This window comes from Oncorhynchus nerka, linkage group LG9b (assembly GCF_034236695.1).
Source record: "Oncorhynchus nerka isolate Pitt River linkage group LG9b, Oner_Uvic_2.0, whole genome shotgun sequence".
Classification (NCBI taxonomy): Eukaryota; Metazoa; Chordata; class Actinopteri; order Salmoniformes; family Salmonidae; genus Oncorhynchus; species Oncorhynchus nerka.
Genome location: NC_088424.1, coordinates 30,882,946 through 30,905,423, shown reverse-complemented (window position 1 = coordinate 30,905,423; position 22,478 = coordinate 30,882,946). Strand labels below are relative to the sequence as shown.

Below are 22,478 nucleotides of genomic sequence, written 5' to 3'. Positions count from 1 at the left end.
ACTCTGAACACTTGTTTGTTTTAGGTCCAAAAAATAAGTGAGGAAGACTGAGGGTGACAAGATTGCAATATAATGTTGCTATGGTTTTAGTCAGAGTAACAATTCCTATCAATACCCTCTTCATAATGCATTAGAAGAAGCACATGTATGCCTCTATTTAACTGAAGGCTAAATTGTAGTGTAAATTGTAGTTAACTATTTATATAGTATCAAGTATAGTATATAGTATGTATATAAATCAAGTTAATTACTTTATTTACCTTTATTTAACCAGGCAAGTCAGTTAAGAACAAATTCTTATTTTCAATGACAGCCTAGGAAGTGTGTTAACTGCCTGTTCAGGGACAAACCATGAACAGAATGACAGATTAGTACCTTGTCAGCTTGGGGGTTTGAACTTGCAACCTTCCGGTTACTAGTCCAACGCTCTAACCACTAGGCTACCCTGCCTTCTGTTTTTTTGTTAATCATGCAAATTACATTAGAATACGTAACTTCATATAGAAAAATTGAAAAGGGACCCTTTGCAATTTCTTATCTGGTGACCTGAGAGGATGCATGAGAATTTACACCAGTGGTCCTCCCTACTGATGACGTCAGAAATCCGTTCGGTTTCTCTCGCTTTCCTTCGAACGTCTCGTACTGTTGAGAAATACAGGAGGAGAGGAGCTGTCAAACTTACAAGTAAAGATAAGTCCTTCAGTTGACGCCACCTCACAGTTTTAATGTAAAGTTAGTTGGATTTTATGCATAATTAGTATGGACTGACACGTTTTCATACATTCGGTGGGGAAGAATGAAGACGAGTTTAACAAATACCATGGCTACACTGTTTCAAATCTGGATCATTTTCACCTCTTTGGTCTCCTATGCGTTGCCGGAAAAGAAAGGTAAGACAAAGAAATATCATGTGCTTATATTCGCCTATTTTAGTGAACATTTTTGGAATCCTAGTTGCATTTCTTTAGATTATCAACGAAAGTTCAGGCATTTCACTACCGCGAGCGTAAAACACTTTCAAGATTTAGAAACTCCAGACAACCAGCATGGCAAAGAATCCAGTAACCTTAGTGAAGAGGTCTTGCTGGTTATTACTTGTCTGGGACTATGTAGCACACTTGTAAAAAATAGTTCACTCAAGGTATATTATGATTGCCTACATTTTATAGAAAGTTCGGTGATAGACTTTCATAGTAGGTACTGTTTGAGGTGCCAAGGAACACAAACATGGACCAATAGACCACTACAGCGCAACTACAGTATACATCCCATGCGAAACGAAGAATTTATGCTGCATTCATAACCAAGTGGGAAGGTGATATTTACCACATACGAATTGGGGAAAATCTATTCATATCTTTATTGAACACTAATATCTTTACAAGCATGTACTTTTAGTGTATGGTTGACGCAGCTTGTTGGCCAACAAGTTCAAAGCATGTGAATGCATCCAACTGGTCTTTACAACTTGGCAACTGGTAATTACCACCTTCCAGCTTGGTTAGGAATGCAGCATTAGGCAACGCACCAGAATATTCTAGCCATTGATGATTCCCTGGAAAGGGAGGAGAGTTGTTTTGCAATGACTTCCACTGTATCACATTTGACATTGTAACATATACTACATGACCAAAAGTTATGTGGACACCTGCTTGTCGAACATCTCATTCCAAAATCATGGGTATTAATAGATAGTTACTCTCCATTGCTGCTTATAACAGCCTCCATTCTTCTGGGAAGGCTTTCCACTAGATGTTGGAACATTGCTGTGGGGTCTTGCTTACATTCAATCACAAAATGCACTGATGTTGGGTGATTAGGCCTGGCTCACAGTTGGTGTTCCAATTCCTCCCAAAGGTGTTCGATGGGGTTGAGGTCAGGGCTCTGTGCAGGCCAGTCAAGTTCTTCCATACCGATCTCAACAAACCATATCTGTATGGACCTCTCTCTGTGCACGGGGGCATTGTCATGCTGAAACTATAAAGGGCCTTCCCCAAACTGTTGCCACAAAGTTGGAAGCACAGAATCGTCTAGAATGTCATTGTATGCTGTATGTAGCATTAAGAATTCCCTTCACTTTAATTAAGAGGCCTAGCCCGAACCATGAAAAACAGTCCCAGACCATTATTCCTCCTCCACTAAACTTTACAGTTGGCACTATATATTGGTGCAGCTAGGGTTCTCCTGGCATCTGCCAAACCCAGATTCGTCCGTCGGACTGCCAGATGGTAAAGCGTGATTCATCACTCCAGAGAGTGCATTTCCACTGCTCCAGAGTCCAATGGTGGCAAGCTTAACACCACTCCAGCCGACGCTTGGCATTGCGCATGGTGATATTAGGCTTGTGTGTGGCTGCTCGGTCATGGAAACCCGTTTCATGAAGCTCCCTAAGAACAGTTATTATGCTGCCGTTGCTTCCAGAGGCAGTTTGGAACTCTGTGGTGAGTGTTGTAACCGAGGACAGACAATTTATACATGCTTCAGCACCCGGCGGTCCCGTTCTGTGAACTTGTGTGGCCTACCACTTCGCGGCTGAGCCGTTGCAGCTCCTAAAGGTTTCCACTTCACAATAACAGCACTTAGAGTTGACCGGGGCAGCTCTAGCAGGGCAGACATTTGACGAACTGACTTGTTGGACGAACCGACATCCTATGACGGTGCCACGTTGAAAGTCACTGAGCTCTTCAGTAAGACCCTTCTACTGCCAATGTTTGTCTATGGAGATGACATGGCTGTGTGCTCGACTTTGTACACCTGCCAGTAACAGCTGTGGCTGAAATAGCCAAATCCACTAATTTGAAGGGGTGTCCACATACTTTTGTATTTTGTATGTATGTTGGAGAACAATTTTTTGTACATACTTAATTGACCAGTGTTTTATTTTGTTTGAGTATGCCAGTATGCCACTCACTTTACCTGCTGGATGATTTGTGTATTAGCTTTGAGAAACTCCAGGTGGTGATTGTTCCGCTTTACTTGGTCAGTTGCCATTGTCCACTCTTCTCTCCTGTTCTTTGGGACTTCACATTTTAGACTTGACGTTATCATAGGTTTCTTATCTTGGGGTGTTTTTTGCTCTCCCTACAATGTACTTTTGACACCTCAAATGCATTTAAACCAGAGTAAACCAGGAGCCAATAAGACTAACATCCAGTGAAGTACATGTTATCCCTCAGCTGACAAGGCGGCAAATTGATTACTTTGTGGTGGCAATATCGTGGAAAAAAATCTTTATTGAGATCAAAACATTTATGTTTCATTTGAGTCATGTTGGGTAGCTTGCGGATGTTCTTATTTAGAGCGATTTACAATAAGTGCACTCAAACTCGGAGGCCAAAAACATGGTTCCTGACTAGCTCCAATTGCAACAGGTTTCATCAGCTAGTTCTATTAAGTTTAAGGCTGGGAATTGTCAGGAACCTGACAATTCAGGTTATTATCACGATACTTGGGTGCCGATACAATATGTTTTGCGATTCTATTTGTATTGCGATTCGATACTGTGATTAAAAAATAATAATAATAATTGTGATTCGATGTTTTAAGCATATTGCTCACCATATGTCTGCCTCAGAGCGACGAGAAAACGAGTTTTGATCAGTCAGGGAAATAAGTGCTAAAAACAAATTGGCTCCCTATTTTAAAAGAAGATGGAGAACAAGGTATGGAGGAAAACCACTTTTTGTGCAGGTATCCCCCCCTGTCACTCATTAAGATACAATCCTTTCCCAGTCCTAGCCGGTGTTCACAGAATCATAACAAGGCAGGCGTGTTTGTGAGCCAAAAGACAGATTTCCTAAATATTTCCGAGCAGCTAAACAAACCGGACAGAGCACATTGGCCCCCTGTTGTGAAAGGACCCTAAATAAGGCTTTTAGAGAGCCAATAAAAAGAGAGAGAAGCAAAGAAATAGTCACTGGACTGGAGAATTTGTCTTTTTAAGTTTCAGTACATAGAACATATGTTTAGAAAGATGGTGTTACATAGAATTTCACAGTCCTGCCATATGGTTTAATAGGACGAAGGCAAACGTCTTTTTGTTGTTTGGCCACGGGCTGTGACAGATGTTTCTTTTACTAGCAACTTTTTCGTAACACACACTCACAGTTCGCAAAATATTCAAGCCAGAATGAACATGGTGCGAAATTACAGTATGTTATAGTCTGTTAATTTGACATAATTCTCCTCATGTTGGCTGATGTCTAAACAACAATCTGAAACGTTTCAGTCTTATAAAAGTAGCTGAGAAGTTCTGATTGCTGAGTGTTTGTGGTTACACATAAAGTCATGAGTTACTCAGTGAAGAGAAGATGTCAACAATGTCACAATATGTTAATGAGGTTCATGTTGTGCCTTGTCTTTCCCATTCAACTCATCTTTTGAAAAGTACTCTAAACTAGTGGATTTTTCTAGAATTCAAGAGACTATTCTATTTCTCTCCTGGGACTAAATGTCAGTGTTGAACTGGTGTGAGAAAAACACTAACAAACCTCCTAAATTAGTGACAACAAGAGCTGAAAGTCCTGCCTGAGTTTGCACTGGGGATCTGAATATATTTATGTGGTTATCCTGTATGCATGGGGATGACATCAAGGCAAAGCAGTGGGCTACTGGGCTCCTTATCCCCTCTTTGAGATGAGTGGGAGATTTGACAATGCATTTAGCAACAATTATCCATCTCCCACAGGAAGGGGGCCATGTCAATTATTTTGATTTATTTTTTATTTTATTGAACCTTTTTTAACTAGGCAAGTCAGTTAAGAACAATGACGGCCTACCCCGGCTAAACCCTCCCCTAACCAGGACGTCGCTGTGCCGATGGTGCGCTGCCCTATGGGACTCCCGATCACGGCCAGTTGTGATATAGCCCGGGATCGAACCAGGGTCTGTAGTAAAGCATCTAGCATTAGAATGCTGTGCCACTCGGGAGGCCAAAGCGTTCTGCCAGTCCTAATGTGACAGCCTGGGCCCAGCACCCAATTTAGTGCTGCTGGTGGTGGGATTTAGGTAGAACTAGTGTTAAGAGATCTTCCAATGTTTATTTCTGCAAGTTGGTACTAACCTGGTCCCAGATCTGTTTGCATTGTCTTGCCAACGCCATTGCTGTCATTGTCATGCCAAACAGACTACGTTGGCGCAGAGTTTCCCCTAGAAAGTTTTTCACTGGCGGGGTCCCTAAATCAATATCCATGGACTCTAGTCAAGGGCCTGCCTACAATATTTGGTAAAAAAAAGTTAATCTGAGAGCTCATCTGATGTTTCTTCCCGCACGCCATTGGTATCAATGATGATAAACTGTTATCTTCTGAGAAGACGCTAATATAACCCAGATAATTATCCTCATCATCCACCCAGAAGCAATCACTCCAGCAATTATACATTACTGGGCTCGAATGCATTTCAGTCAATATGTCTTCCAGTGGATCTCTATTTGGAGAACTCAGAGATGGTTGAGATGGTTCTTGTTGCTGTCACCCCAAAATTCCTGTTTTTGATAGAGATGACACATCGAATTTGCAGATAGATGGCTGACATTTCTTTCTTATTGCAGGCAGTCCTAAAAATTCCTCTCATCTTTTCGGTGTGTCATCTCATCACATCTCTCCCCATGCCAAGCTGTCAGAGAGAGAAGAGACATGGAGTAGGAAGAGGTCCTTTCTATCTGTCTCTGTGGGTCCAGAGACAATAAAATATGACCTGTGTCAGATCAGTCTAATCATAGGGACATGTTCACAGCTAAATCCTTAATCCCCATCACAACACCAGGCTGCCTGCGAAGCAAGGCCCGGCCCCCTTATATCAATATGCTGCAATATTCTGCTATTCCCAGTTAATAGATGACTGGAGCTCTTGTACGATGGTAGGTCTGGGTGACTGAGAGCATGTGAGATGTGTAGGTATGTGTCCAGTGAAAGTGCCACAGCTGCTATCTTTTAATGAAGCGGTGTGAATACTATCATATATTCAGACTCATGTATCTCCCCTATTCTTGTATAAGAGAATATTACATATTGGCACAGCAGCTGCTGGAGGTCAAAGATCATGTTCAGGTCTGACCTGATGAAGACCTAAGGGATCAAATATTGTCAATAAAGCCTAGATTGCATTGTGCTTCCGATCCTTTTTTACCTTTGGCCTTCTTGCACACCTTCATTATCATACCTCAGTGCCACTGTACCATACCAGAAACCTTATCTTCCATAACACTTCATGTTCTCTGTTGGAGTCCACCCAACATCTCTCTAGACTCTCCATCCGTCATCTATTGTTTTCCATATTTTCAGAAAGACATTTTATTTTCATTAAGGCCCACTCTGTAGGATCAGATTGATATTGCCGTTGTCGGGCATTAGTGAAATGTAGGTTACAATACTTCAGTAACCCTAGAATCTCAGCTTGGCTGTTCAGTAGAATCTAGGGGGTGCTTGTCTGGTTATTGTAGCCTCTCTAACAGACCTGGGTTCAAACAGTATTGGTTTTCTTTCAAATACTTTTGAGTGTTTGATTGAGCCCTGCTTAGAGTGCCAGAAGTGAGGGGATTGCACTTTTGGGACTAACCCATTGTTTCCATTGCGCCAGGGCAAGCTCAGTCAAGAGTAGGTAAAGTGTTTGAAAGAAAACAAACACTATTTGAACCCAAGCGTGCTCTCTGACCTTCCCAGATTTCTCATCTGCTTAAGCCATTGTTGTGGATATGGCTTCTGGAGCATGGCCATGAGAGCTAACTGTGGGCTGTTGGGGGAAAACTCACTCTGTTTCTGCTACTCTCTTTGATAAACTAATCTACCTCAGAGTGGCAGAGAAAGATTACATTTGGAGTATGGTTTCACAGAGGGACAACAGTGTTTCTGTAGATTGCAGGTATTCAGGAAGCAACACCTATAGATCTGCTGAGCATTGTGATCTATGGCCAACATGAGCAAGGGCACCAAGCTGTGGTTCACAATCAACAGCCTCTATGTGAAGGAGGTTTGTGTCGTGCTGCATGAGGCAAATGGTGGTCACACCAGATACTGACTGGTTTTCTGATCCACACCCCTACCTTTTTTAAAGAAATCTGTGACCAACCGATGCATTTCTGTAGTCCCAGTCATAGATTGTCCTAATGAATTTATTTAAATTGTCTGATTTACTTATATGAACTGTAACTCAGTAAAATCTTTAATGTTTGTATGTTGCATTTATATTTCTGTTCTGTGTACTGTATGTAGAATATTGTTGGCCTGTTGGAAACTACAATTCCCTACAGTTCTGGCTTGATCTGATCTATCTCTATAGAGAAACTACACAATGTGTGCATTGAGCTCACCATAAAAAGGTACATTGCCTGTTTAAAAAAAAACAACAGGATATTCGGCTAATCGCTCAGCACTATCATACGCTGAGGCTATAGGAGCCCATTGTTATTCTTCAGTTCCGTTATGTCATTAGGACACCATTAATACCAGCTTGTTATCATTCATCTGGCTTCTGTTCATGTTTGCTGTCATAGAAATGAATCAATATGTGTCATGATAAGCAGTTATTGTGCTGTTAGACATACCAGATGGTCAATAGTGATGGAAAGTATTGAACAGTCCCTATCTCACACAGACAGACTTACAGTTGATTATCGATAAACACACTGTTTGTATCCCTAGGTAGACTACTGTGTCATCACCAATGCAGAATCCTGAAGATATGCATGGGAAAGGGGACTTTGTCTGCATGTAGTTACTCATTGAGCTTATTTCTTTGTTTGTGGTAACAGAGTCATGGAGTTATTTTTGAGCCTTTCCATGATCCAGTGGGTCACCTGTGGCTGTGTGAGAGGCTCCAGTGGAAAGAGACGCATGAATTTAGTCTGGAAAAACTAGCTAAAGGTCCTGCTGCTATCTTACCATCTCAACAGGTGCAGCCACTCCGGTGTACCAGGAAAACAGCCCACTGTTCACTTGAGTTCTTCGACCCCCCCCCCCCCCCCTCCTTATAATTACTGCATTCAAGCCATATTTAACCAATAACAAAGTTTATCAGATAATACAGACTGTGAATTGAATGCTTTGACTGAATATGAATGTTATCTTCCCCATAACCAAAATCACTCCCAATATCCATTAATACAACACACGGATAACTGACAATATTTGTATATGTTGTTGCATGATTTATAAATGTAGCATATTCGGTGACAGTAGGCCTGCATCAATATACAGCAGCAAACGGCTATTCAAATATTGAACAGCAATAATGGCACAAACATTGGCAGTTGTTCCTCCGTGTTGTAAAAGAGACAAAGACCAGAGCCATAAGTGCAAAAGGGGTTGTAATGTCAACAAAACCATATTGATGACGGCTAATTGAAAAAAACACTTCCAGTTCCCTTGCTTGGTTTTTGTCTGCTTGGTTAGCTGAAATCACTGAAACGGCTTATGCAAACAGAAGTAGTACGTAAAGATGGAAAGTGGCAAATAAATGCATTTTCTCTAGTCTCTCTCTGTTCCTCTCTTCTCTCTCTCTCTCTCTCCTCTCTGTCCCTCTATCTCTCCTCTCTCTCTCCTCTCTGTCCCTCTCTCCTCTCTTCTCTCCTCTCTGTCCCTCTCTTCTCTCTCTCTGTCCCTCTCTTCTCTACTCTCTGTCTCTCTCTCTCTCCTCTCTGTCCCTCTGTCTCTCTCTCTCCTCTCTGCCTCTCTCTCCTCTCTGTCTCTCTCTCCTCTCTGTCTCGCTCTCTCTCCTCTGTAGTGTGGTTTTCCACTTTAATTTTGAGTGTGACTCCAAATCCAGACCTCCATGGGTTGATAAATTTGATTTCCATTGATAATTTTTGTGTGATTTTGTTGTCAGCACATTCAATTATGTAAAGAAAAAGGTATTTAATAAGAATATTTCATTCATTCAGATCGAGGATGTGTTATTTTAGTGTTCCCTTTATTTTTTTGAGCAGTGTATTTAATTTGTCCACTTTTATGTGTAAATTCATTCTCCAATCTGTTCTGAATCTAGATTGAGATTCGGAATGTTTGCCTTCTATTTTCCCTTCCAGTTGTAGATCTAGGTTGCTGCTTGTTTTATGATATCTTGATTATGAGGAATCCCTATTCACTCTGGCCCCTATTCTGACCTGAGTTAAGCTCGCGTAAATGGAACGTAATTCCCTTTTTATATGTCTTCCTCCCAGACAAACTACATTTAACATTTACATTTAAGTCATTTAGCAGACGCTCTTATCCAGAGCGACTTACAAATTGGTGCATTCACCTTATGACATCCAGTGGAACAGTAGTGCATCTAAATCTTTTAAGGGGGGGGGGTGAGAGGGATTACTTTATCCTATCCTAGGTATTCCTTAAAGAGGTGGGGTTTCAGGTGTCTCCGGAAGGTGGTGATTGACTCCGCTGTCCTGGCGTCGTGAGGGAGTTTGTTCCACCATTGGGGGGCCAGAGCAGCGAACAGTTTTGACTGGGCTGAGCGGGAACTGTACTTCCTCAGTGGTAGGGAGGCGAGCAGGCCAGAGGTGGATGAACGCAGTGCCCTTGTTTGGGTGTAGGGCCTGATCAGAGCCTGGAGGTACTGAGGTGCCGTTCCCCTCACAGCTCCGTAGGCAAGCACCATGGTCTTGTAGCGGATGCGAGCTTCAACTGGAAGCCAGTGGAGGGAGCGGAGGAGCGGGGTGACGTGAGAGAACTTGGGAAGGTTGAACACCAGACGGGCTGCGGCGTTCTGGATGAGTTGTAGGGTTTAATGGCACAGGCAGGGAGCCCAGCCAACAGCGAGTTGCAGTAATCCAGACGGGAGATGACAAGTGCCTGGATTAGGACCTGCGCCGCTTCCTGTGTGAGGCAGGGTCGTACTCTGCGGATGTTGTAGAGCATGAACCTACAGGAACGGGCCACCGCCTTGATGTTAGTTGAGAACGACAGGGTGTTGTCCAGGATCACGCCAAGGTTCTTAGCGCTCTGGGAGGAGGACACAATGGAGTTGTCAACCGTGATGGCGAGATCATGGAACGGGCAGTCCTTCCCCGGGAGGAAGAGCAGCTCCGTCTTGCCGAGGTTCAGCTTGAGGTGGTGATCCGTCATCCACACTGATATGTCTGCCAGACATGCAGAGATGCGATTCACCACCTGGTCATCAGAAGGGGGAAAGGAGAAGATTAATTGTGTGTCGTCTGCATAGCAATGATAGGAGAGACCATGTGAGGTTATGACAGAGCCAAGTGACTTGGTGTATAGCGAGAATAGGAGAGGGCCTAGAACAGAGCCCTGGGGGACACCAGTGGTGAGAGCACGTGGTGTGGAGACGGATTCTCGCCACGCCACCTGGTAGGAGCGACCTGTCAGGTAGGACGCAATCCAAGCGTGGGCCGCGCCGGAGATGCCCAACTCGGAGAGGGTGGAGAGGAGGATCTGATGGTTCACAGTATCGAAGGCAGCCGATAGGTCTAGAAGGATGAGAGCAGAGGAGAGAGAGTTAGCTTTAGCAGTGTGGAGCGCCTCCGTGATACAGAGAAGAGCAGTCTCAGTTGAATGACTAGTCTTGAAACCTGACTGATTTGGATCAAGAAGGTCATTCTGAGAGAGATAGCGGGAGAGCTGGCCAAGGACGGCACGTTCAAGAGTTTTGGAGAGAAAAGAAAGAAGGGATACTGGTCTGTAGTTGTTGACATCGGAGGGATCGAGTGTAGGTTTTTTTTCAGAAGGGGTGCAACTCTCGCTCTCTTGAAGACGGAAGGGACGTAGCCAGCGGTCAGGGATGAGTTGATGAGCGAGGTGAGGTAAGGGAGAAGGTCTCCGGAAATGGTCTGGAGAAGAGAGGAGGGGATAGGGTCAAGCGGGCAGGTTGTTGGGCGGCCGGCCGTCACAAGACGCGAGATTTCATCTGGAGAGAGGGGAGAAAGAGGTCAGAGTACAGGGTAGGGCAGTGTGAGCAGAACCAGCGGTGTCGTTTGACTTAGCAAACGAGGATCGGATGTCGTCGACCTTCTTTTCAAAATGGTTGACGAAGTCATCTGCACAGAGGAGGGGGGGAGGGGGAAGAGGATTCAGGAGGGAGGAGAAGGTTGCAAAGAGCTTCCTAGGGTTAGAGGCAGATGCTTGGAATTTAGAGTGGTAGAAAGTGGCTTTAGCAGCAGAGAGAGAAGAGGAAAATGTAGAGAGAAGGGAGTGAAAGGATGTCAGGTCCGCAGGGAGGCGAGTTTTCCTCCATTTCCGCTCGGCTGCCCGGAGCCCTGTTCTGTGAGCTCGCAATGAGTCGTCGAGGCACGGAGCGGGAGGGGAGGACCGAGCCGGCCTGGAGGATAGGGGACATAGAGAGTCAAAGGATGCAGAAAGGGAGGAGAGGAGGGTTGAGGAGGCAGAATCAGGAGATAGGTTGGAGAAGGTTTGAGCAGAGGGAAGAGATGATAGGATGGAAGAGGAGAGAGTAGCGGGGAGAGAGAGCGAAGGTTGGGACGGTGCGATACCATCCGAGTAGGGGCAGTGTGGGAAGTGTTGGATGAGAGCGAGAGGGAAAAGGATACAAGGTAGTGGTCGGAGACTTGGAGGGAGTTGCAACGAGGTTAGTGGAAGAACAGCATCTAGTAAAGATGAGGTCGAGCGTATTTCCTGCCTTGTGAGTAGGGGGAAGGTGAGAGGGTGAGGTCAAAAGAGGAGAGGAGTGGAAAGAAGGAGGCAGAGAGGAATGAGTCAAAGGTAGACGTGGGGAGGTTAAAGTCGCCCAGAACTGTGAGAGGTGAGCCGTCCTCAGGAAAGGAGCTTATCAAGGCATCAAGCTCATTGATGAACTCTCCGAGGAACCTGGAGGGCGATAAATGATAAGGATGTTAAGCTTGAAAGGGCTGGTAACTGTGACAGCATGGAATTCAAAGGAGGCGATAGACAGATGGGTAAGGGGAGAAAGAGAGAATGACCACTTGGGAGAGATGAGGATCCCGGTGCCACCACCCCGCTGACCAGAAGCTCTCGGGGTGTGCGAGAACACGTGGGCAGACGAAGAGAGAGCAGTAGGAGTAGCAGTGTTGTCTGTGGTGATCCATGTTTCCGTCAGTGCCAAGAAGTCGAGGGACTGGAGGGAGGCATAGGCTGAGATGAACTCTGCCTTGTTGGCCGCAGATCGGCAGTTCCAGAGGCTACCGGAGACCTGGAACTCCACGTGGGTCGTGCGCGCTGGGACCACCAGATTAGGTGGCCGCGGCCACGCGGTGTGGAGCGTTTGTATGGTCTGTGCAGAGAGGATAGAACAGGGATAGACAGACACATAGTTGACAGGCTACACAAGAGGCTACGCTAATGCAAAGGAGATTGGAATGACAAGTGGACTACACGTCTCGAGTGTTCAGAAAGTTAAGCTTACGTAGCAAGAATCTTATTGACTAAAATGATTAAAATGATACAGTACTGCTGAAGTAGGCTAGCTGGCAGAGGCTGCGTTGTTGACTATGTAGGCTAGCTGGCATTGGCTGCGTTGTTGACACTACACTAATCAAGTCGTTCCGTTGAGTGTAATAGTTTCTACTGTGCTGCTATTCGGGGCTAGCTGGCTAGCTAGCAGTGTTGATTACGTTACGTTGCGTTAAAAGAACGACAATAGCTGGCTAGCTAACCTAGGAAATCGCTCTAGACTACACAATTATCTTTGATACAAAGACGGCTATGTAGCTAGCTATGTAGCTAGCTACGATCAAACAAATCAAGCCGTTGTACTGTAATGAAATGAAATGAAAAATGTGATACTACCTGTGGAGCGAAGCGAAATGCGACCGGATTGTTGAGTGCAGAAGTTCTGTTCGGTAGACGTTGGCTAGCTAGCAGAGTCTCCTACGTTAAGGACGACATAAAACTACACAATTATCTTGGATACGAAGACAGCAAAGACAACTATGTAGCTAGCTAACACTACACTAATCAAGTCGTTCAGTTGAGTGTAATAGTTGTGCTGCTAATCGGTAGACGGTGGACTAGCTAACGGTGGACGTTAGCTAGCTGGCTAGCTGCAGGGCAGTGTAGACTGCGTTAGGACGACGAAATACGATAATTACGCAATTATCTATGATACAAAGACGGCTATGTAGCTAGCTAAGAAGAAATTGCTAAGATTAGACAAATCAAACCGTTGTACTATAATGAAATGTAATGAAATGTAATACTACCTGCGGACCGAGTCCAGATGCGACCGCTCGCTCCAACCCGGAAGTTTGGTCGCTTTGAGGACTATACAGTGCCATCGACACGGCCCGCTACCAAAACCTGCGGGATCTCCTTCACCGCAGCCAACGTGAGTAAAACATTTAAATGTGTTAACCCTCGCAAGGCTGCCGGCCCAGGCGGCATCCCTAACCGCGTCCTCAGAGCATGCGCAGACCAGCTGGCTGGTGTGTTTACGGACATATTCAATCGATCCCTATCCCAGTCTGCTGTTCCCAAATGCTTCAAGAGGGCCACCATTGTTCCTGTTCCCAAGAAAGCTAAGGTAACTGAGCTAAATGATAATCACCCTGTAGCACTCGCTTCATTCATCATGAAGTGCTTTGAGAGACTAGTCAAGGATCATATCACCTCCACCCTACTTGACACCCTAGACCCACTCCAATTTGCTTACCGCCCCAATGGGTTAACACCATAGTACCCTCCAAACTCATCATTAAGCTCGAGACCCTGGTATGTGACTAATAAAATTGTATTTGATTAGATTTTCTCTCTAGCGTATTCTGACCTTGAACTTAAGCATTAGAATGGCATGCTATTCACCCGCTATTCGTTTTGGGTTGAAATTGAATAAATGAAGTTCTGGTGAAGGTGTGTCTACAGATACGTCTTATTCTGACCTGGACTTCATTCCCTGATAATTCCACCAACTTTAGGAAACCATGAATAAGGTTTCCTCTCCCTCTCCAACTCCTGTCCTTCTCTCCTCCCACTCCTCTCCCACTCCAACTCCTCTCCTCCTCCCTCTCCTATCCCACTTCTCTCCCTCTCCCACTCTCCTCCAACTCCTCTCCCTCTCCTCCAACTCCTCTCCCACTCTTCTCCCTCTCTCCCCCCACTCCTCTCCCTCTCCTCTCCATGAATAAGGTCTAGCGAACCTACCGGTTCCAAGTCGGAAAAGGATTTACAGTACTTTATTTTTTCAGATAGAAATCACAACATTCTCTATGCACTCTAATTAACAACTTGATAAGAGCTAGGTAAATGAGTAGTCCGAATGGATAAGGGAATTGTACATCTAAATTACACTTGTTTTAGATATATTTTTTACCTTATCACTGGAGGCAAATGTGAAACCAGTCATTTTGTAGGAAACTGGAGCATTAAAGTTGATGAAATGCTTATGCACTATCTGTCATGCCCTGACCTTAGCGAGCCTTTTTATTTCTCTATTTGCTTAGGTCAGGGTGTGATTTGGGTGGGCATTCTAGTTTGTCTGTTTCTTTGTTGGCCGGGTATGGTTCCCAATCAGAGGCAGCTGTCTATCGTTGTCTCTGATTGGGAATCATACTTAGGCAGCCTTTTCCCCACCTGTGTTTGAGGGTAATAATTTATTTTCTGTGAGTGTTTGTGTGCGCGTCACGTTCGGTTTCTGTTTACCTGTTTTTTTGTGAAGGTTTCACTTTATTAAAGCTGTGGAATTACATGCACGCTGCGCCTTGGCTCATTTATGACAGGGAGTTTGAAGACCGTGAACGTGACACTATCAAATGTCTTAATTATAGTTAGGGTTGCAAATTTTGGGGAATATTCAGAGGTGGAAACTTTCCATTGCAATTAATGGTAATATATGCAAATGTGATATTAATACCATTTAAATGTAGATGTTTTTGCTTTGGATATATTTACCATATCATATGGAGACAAACAAACATTTTACGTGTCGACAGTAAAAGGGTCCAGGCCAATTGGCAAAGGAGGTATTGTCACCCTAGAATTAGCTGGTATATGGGCCTAGCTCGAGGCTAGCTGGTGCTTGCTTCGGGACAGAGGCGTTAGCTAACAGTAGCCACTCGTTTGAAGCTAGCTAGCTGCGATGATCTGGTGTAATGATGCAGAGCGGCAGGAATCTGGTGATATGGTAGAGAGAAGCAGTCCGATATGCTCTGGGTTGATATCGCGCTGTGCAGACTGGCAGGTGTTGTCTGAGCTAAGGCTAGCTGATGACCGAGGAAAAAGGTGAAGACCGCTAGCTGTGGCTAACAAATACTAGTAGCTAGTTAGCTGGCTAGCTCCTGATGGAAGTTCCAGTTATAAGAAATAGAAATAGCAGATCCCTACCACATTGGATGAGGCAGGTTGCAGGAAAGCATATTTAGTTTGTAGATAAAGTGACATTAAGATATATGCAAACAAGTCTGGCTATTTACATGGGATAAGACAAAGACAAATACACACGTCTTACTGCTACTCCATTGTCTGTCACCAGTGCAAATACCTTGTATGGGCCAAAGTCATTAATGACTGCCTTCAGCTCATCTGCAATATAGAGACCAGTGTGTCTGTTGTCCCTTGTGTCTGTGCTCTTATAGAATACTGGTTGAGGGGTGGAGATGATGTAGTTAATTATTCCTTGCCCACAAACATTTGACCGTCCATCAGAGATGATTCCATTGCAGTCTGCTTTCTCTAGGATTTGCTTGACTTTCACTTGAACTCTGTTGAACTCTGCATCCAGCAAATTAGTAGATAAAGCATGTCTGGTTGGAGGGGTGTATGGTGGGCAAAGAACATTCAGAAATCTCTTCCAATACACATTGCCTGTGATCATCAGAGCTGAACCAGTTGCATACACAGCTCTAGCTAGACATTCATCAGCATTTTTGTGACTTCGTTACTCCATATGGGTAAAAAACAACAACTTTGGATTCCAGGAGGACCGTGAGCTGCTGCTATCGATAAGGTGTCAGATTCATCATTTTCTGCATCTTTGTTGCATTCTTCACATATGATTTGGCACAGTATTTGCAAATGTACACAGCTTTTCCTTCTACATTAGCTGCAGTGAAATGTCTCCACACATCAGATAGTGCCCGTAGCATTTTCCTGTAAAGATTTTACTTTTTTTTTTAAAGAATATAAATATATAAATACAATTCCATGTACAGATAAATAGTTAAGCAGTTAGATTAAACAACTCCTTTGTAAGATAAATGTTTTAAAATTAAACGTATGGCAACAGGTGAATTAACACTCCTCAGTTAGTAGGCTCAAGCAAGCTAAAACACACCTGTTCGCAAAAACTAACTAGCAGAAATTGTTAAGTTAGAAATGATTTCAACACACTTTGTTTTAGGCTACTATTTACTAGTTAACAAAAAATCATGTATGTCATATAAAATATATTCACCTCACCCAGTATTTTAATCAAATCTTACCAGAAAGCATGTAGTCCTTGGCTCAGACCATGTAGTAGTGTGGGCTCAATAGCATCTCATTAGTGTGCAAGATCTTGACAATCAGCTGTACATGTGATGGAAGAATGCACTGTGCATGCAGAGGGTTGCAATTCCATTGAATTGGGGATAGTCTAACCAAAATATGCCACAAGACCTAGAATTGCCTTATGTGTGTCCCACAAAAAAGGTTCACTGTTATAAGCTAACTTTTTGGGGGTGAATTTAAGCAAAAATCCCAAAATTCCAGGGCTTAACATCCCATTTACCGGAAAGTTTCCAACCCTTGGCAGCCATAATTTTTTGGCTACCCCGAACTCTGTCTCCGTTTTCTACCGTGTTAAATATCAGTGTCGACCTTCAGTAGGCCAAATTACCGCACACATTCATCTTCCAATTTCCCTTCAGTAGGTATAGTCTACATTATTATTCCATTTAATTACATTGTTTCGTTTACCTTCATTTGTTTACCTTACGCACTCTGATTTTAAATTTCATTCAACCACTGAAAACTGTCCCACTTGCCAACAGATTTTCTTGTGGTGTTTTCATTTAATAGGGTTTTCAGTACTTTTATCTTAAGCCATCCTTTAAATATGGTGTTCCTTTTTTAGTTCTAATTTTATCGACAGTTCAGAATAGTAGGGATAAATTAAAGAAAGCCATCTAAATGTATGCATATTAGTCTCCGTTTCAGCACCAATTAGTAGATTTGAAAATACTCTGATCTTGTAGGTAATTTAGGTTTAGAAAAGTATTTATGAATCATAAAAAACAGGTTTGGAGAGTCTTTACACACTAAAGAAAGAAAATGGTGGTTTGATTCATTCTGAAAATGGTAATGTTGGAAGATTAGTGTACATAGAATTATAATAGGGAGAAGAGTGTACAATAGTAGGCTATACCCTCGTCTATTGCTTGCACAAACCATGGAACTCTGCCAAGTATTGCGCCATGCTTCAGGTTCAAACTTTTATGGTTTCTGCTCTCCGCTCCATGACAATTGAATTAACCTACATGTCTTTCAAAAAATATACAGTGCATTCAGAAAGTGTTCAGACCCACTGACTTTTTCCAGATTTTGTTAGGTTACAGTCTTATTCTAAAAAAAAAAAAAATTATTCTCATCAATCTACACACAATATTCAATAACGACAAAGCGAAAACTGGTTTTTAGAAATGTTTGCAAATGTATATAAAAAAAAACAGAATTGCCTTATTTACATAAGTATTCAGACCCTTTGCTATGAGACTTGAAATTGAGCTCAGGTGAATCTTGTTAACATTGGTCATCCTTGATCTTTCTACAACTTGATTGGAGTCCACCTGTGGTAAATTCAATTGATTGGAGATGATTTTGAAAGGCACACACATGTCTATATATAAAAAGGTCCCACAGTTGACAGAGCATGTCAGAGCAAAAAACAAGCCATGAGGTTGAAGGAATTGTTCGTAGAGCTCCGAGACAGGATTGTGTCGAGGCACATATATGGGGTAAGGTAACAAAACATTTCTACAGCATTGAAGTTCCCCAAGAACACAGTGGCCTCCATCATTCTTAAAATGAAGAAGTTTGGAATCACCAACACTCCTAGAGTTGGCCATCCCCGGCCAAACTGAATAATCGGGTTAGGGAGGTGACCAAGAACCCGATGGTCACTCTGACAGAGGTCTAGAGTTCCTCTGTGGAGATGGGACAACCTTCCAGAAGGCCAACCATTTATGGAGCACTCCACCAATCAGACTGAAGCCACTCTTCAGTAAAAGGCACATGACAGCCCACATGGAGTTTGCCAAAAGCACCTAAAGGACTCTGACCATGAGAAACAAGATTCTCTGGTCTAAGGAAACCAAGATTGAACTCTTTGGCCTGAATGCCAAGTGTCACGTCTGGAGGAAACCTGGCACCATCCCTAAAATGAAGCGGCAGGGACTGGGAGACTAGTCAGGATCGGGGGAAAGATGAACGGAGCAAAGTACAGAGAGATCCTTGATGAAAACCTGCTCCAGAGTGCTCAGGACCTCAGATCGGGGCGAAGGTTCACCTTCCAACAGGACAAAGACCATAAGCACACAGCCGAGACAACGCAGGAGTGTCTTCGGGACAAGTCTCTGAATGTCCTTGAGTAGCCCGGCCAGCCCGGATTTGAAGCCAATCGAAAATCTCTGGAGAGATCTGAAAATAGCTGTGCAGCGACGCTCCCCAGCCAACCTGACAGAGCATGAGAGGATCTGCAGAGAAGAATGGGAGAAACTCCCCAAATACGAGGCTGTAATTGCTTCCAAAGGTGCTTCAACAAAGTACTGAGTAAAGGGTCTGAATTAGAGGTCGACCGATTAATTGGAATGGCTGATTAATTAGGGCCGATTTCAAGTTTTCATAACAATCGGAAATCGGTATTTTGGGGTGCCGATTTGCCCATTTTTTAATATATATTTTTTTATACCTTTATTTAACTAGGCAAGTCAGTTAAGAACACATTCATATTTTAAATGACAGCCTAGGAACGGTGGGTTAACTGCCTTGTTCAGGGGCAGAAAGACAGGTTTTCACCTTGTCAGCTCGGGGGATCCAATCTTGCAACCTTACAGTTAACTTGTCCAACACAATAACGACCTGCCTCTCTCTCGTTGCTGTGGAGACTGCCTGTTACGCGAATGCAGTAAGCAAAGTTAAGTTGCTAGCTAGCATTAAACTTATCTTATAAAAACAATCAATCATAATGACTAGTTAACTACACATGGTTGATGATATTACTAGATATTATCTAGCGTGTCCTGCGTTGCGTATAATCTGACTGAGCATACAAGTGTCTAAGTATCTGACTGAGCGGTGGTAGGCAGAAGCAGGCTTGTAAACATTCATTCAAACAGCACTTTCGTGCGTTTTGCCAGCAGCTCTTCGTTGTGCGTCAAGCATTGCGCTGTTTATGACTTCAAGCCTATCAACTCCCAAGATGAAGCTGGTGTAACCGAAGTGAAATGGCTAGCTAGTTAGCGCGCGCTAATAGCGTTTCAAATGTCACTCACTCTGAGCCTTCTAGTAGTTGTTCCCCTTGCTCTGCATGGGTAAATGCTGCTTCGATGGTGGATGTTGTCGTTGTGTTGCTGGTTTGAGCCCAGGGAGGAGCGAGGAGAGGGACGGAAGCTATACTGTTACACTGGCAATACTAAAGTGCCTATAAGAACATCCAATAGTCAAAGGTTAATGAAATACAAATGGTATAGAGGGAAATAGTCCTATAATAACTACAACCTAAAACTTCTTACCTGTGAATATTGAAGACTCATGTCAAAAGGAATCACCAGCTTTCATATGTTCTCATGTTCTGAGCAAGGAACTGAAACGTTAGCTTTCTTACATGGCACATATTGCACTTTTACTTTCTTCTCCAACACTTTGTTTTTGCATTATTTAAACCAAATTGAACATGTTTCATTATTTATTTGAGGCTAAATTGATTTTATTGATGTATTATATTAAGTTAAAATAAGAGTTCTTTCAGTATTGTTGTAATTGTCATTATTACAAATACATTTTAAAAATTTAAATCGGCCAATTAATCGGTATCGACTTTTTTGGTCGTCCAATAATCATTATCGGTATCTGCTTCGAAAAATCATAATCGGTCGACCTGAATACTTATTTAAATGTAATATTTCAGTTTTGAATTGTGAATAGATTTGCAAACATTTCAGTTTTGGATTTGTAATTGTGGGGTATTGTGTGTAGATTGATGAGGGGAAATAATAAAAAAATAAAATAAAAATTAGAATAAGGCTGTAACGTAACAACATGTGGGGGGAAAATGTGGAAAAGGTCGAGGCGTCTGAATACTAATACGTTACTAATGATCCACAGCAACAACCACACGACTGTTACGGCATTTAAAGAGGAACCAAATTAAGGTAAACAAATAGAATAATAATGTAGGCTATACCAACTGAAGGGAACTAACAGTAAATTGTCAGTTGAATATGTGTGGTTATTAGGCCTACTGACGGTCTACTTAACATGGTAGAAAAAGGAGACCGAGACATTCGGGGTAGCCTATAATTAAGACATTTGAGAGTGCCAATCCCTGCAAGTCATAAGGCCAATTTAAGTTCTGCATAACCGCACAGCATTTACAGGGGTGCAAACTTGTCACCTTTTGGCGAAATTCGCCGTTTTGAATCCAAAATAGTGATTCGTGTAGATTCGATGAGAAAAGTTCGGGGGAGCTTAGATCACTACTGGCTGTAAGCGAACGAGTGATGCGCATTTGGAGCAATACTGGCTGTATCCAAGGCTCAGCCAATCGTTTACATACAACAGAATACAGCGCAGCATGCGACTGAAGAAAGAAGAGACAACCAATTTACTAGTTACAGCATCAGCGCGCGCTCTGGAAAGGCAGCGCGTCAGTTACATACAGCAGCGCGTCTCCTGAACGATACCGAGAAGGTGACGTTAGGTGAGAAGCCTGACCACAGAGACCGGGTGAGAAGGTGATGAAGCGGACTTCACGTGCTGTAACTATAATAGAGCAAAAATAGAATGCCTGTTTGTCTCATTCTATTTCTACTTTAAGATGTTTTTTTCCCAAGTGCAATATTTATGTGTGTGGTCACAAGCGTTCTATTATAAAGGCTGTCATGGCTAACTGCAATATTAGTGTATTGTTTTTTTTCTCAAGACTTGAGTGTCATTTGCAGTAAAGTCTAGGCAACAAATAACATTGGATTCCTTTCTTTACATTTTTTAGCTGCGAGTTAGGTTCACATGAAAAAATAAAGTACTGCAAATGCTTTTCCGACTTGGAACCGGTAGGTTCGCTAGACCTTATTCATGGAGAGGAGAGGGAGAGGAGTGGGAGGAGAGAGGGAGAGGAGTGGGAGGAGAGAGGGAGAAGAGTGGGAGAGGAGTTGGAGGAGAGTGGGAGAGGAGTTGGAGAGGGAGAGGAAACCTTATTCATGGTTTCCTCACACGTAAAGGTGGTGGAATTATCAGGGAATGAAGTCCAGGTCAGAATAAGACGTATCTGTAGACCCCTCCACCACACATTCACCACACCTTCATTTGTTCAATCTTTACCCAAACGAATAGCTGGTGAATAGCGTGCTATTGTCATGCTTAAGTTCAAGGTCAGAATATGCATAGAGTGAAATTACCCCCTATATAATTCTCTACTTGTGGCTAGAGCCTTATATCCTTCTGTCCTTTTAATTTCTGCCCCCTAAAAATACCCTCCTGGAAATATTAGTCACACTTTATTTGGATAGTCTGAATAGTCCTTATGTAGATGTTCTACAGATGGCCGTACAATCAACAAGCTATCTGTTGATAAGAAACTGCCCGCTAAGGTTAGGTTTAGAAAAAGAGGTAGGGTTAAGGTTAGTATACTGAACAAAAATATAAACGCAACATGCAACAATTTCAAAGATTTTACTGAGTTAGAGTTCATATAAGGAAATCAGTCAATTGAAATACATCCGTTAGGCCCTAATCTATGGATTTCTGTCTTACTATCCAGGTCTGTGCCCAAACAATTTTGGGCTTCTACTTTTAAAAATCCACCTCTCCAGAAACAAGTTTCTTACCATTGCCGCTTGCTATAGACCACCCTCTGCCCCAGCTGTGCCCTGGACACCATATGTGAATTGATTGCCCCCCATCTATCTTCAGAGCTCGTGCTGCTAGGTGACCTAAACTGGGACATGCTTAAAACCCCGTCCATCCTACAATCTAAGCTTGATCAATCTCACACAAATTATCAATGAACCCACCTGGTACAACCCCAAATCCGTAAACACGGGCACCCTCATAGATATCATCCTAACCACCCTGCCGTCCAAATACACCTCTGCTGTCTTCAACCAGGATGTCAGCGTCACTGCCTCATTGCCTGCGTCCATAATGGGTCCGCGGTCGAGCGACCACCGCTCATCACTGTCAAACGCTCCCTAAAACACTTCAGTGCGCAGGCCTTTCTAATCAACATGGCCCGGGTATCGTGGAAGGTTATTGACCTCATTCCGTCAGTGGAGGACGCCTGGTTGTTCTTTAAAAGTGCTTTCCTCACCATCTTAAATAAGCATGCCCCATTCAAAAAATGTAGAACCAGGAACAGATATAACC

General features: G+C 43.2%; 1 protein-coding gene across 1 annotated transcript in view; it reads left to right on the top strand.

Moving 5' to 3' along the window:
- The first annotated feature begins 645 nt into the window (after positions 1 to 645).
- The window catches only part of LOC115114592 (epidermal growth factor receptor-like), a 90,653-nt gene continuing 68,820 nt past the window's right edge, over positions 646 to 22,478 (top strand). Inside the window, exon 1 of the mRNA XM_029642974.2 lies at positions 646 to 890. Within this exon, the coding sequence (XP_029498834.1) occupies positions 797 to 890 (94 nt within the window). The 5' untranslated portion in view covers positions 646 to 796. The remainder of the gene's footprint in view (positions 891 to 22,478) is intronic.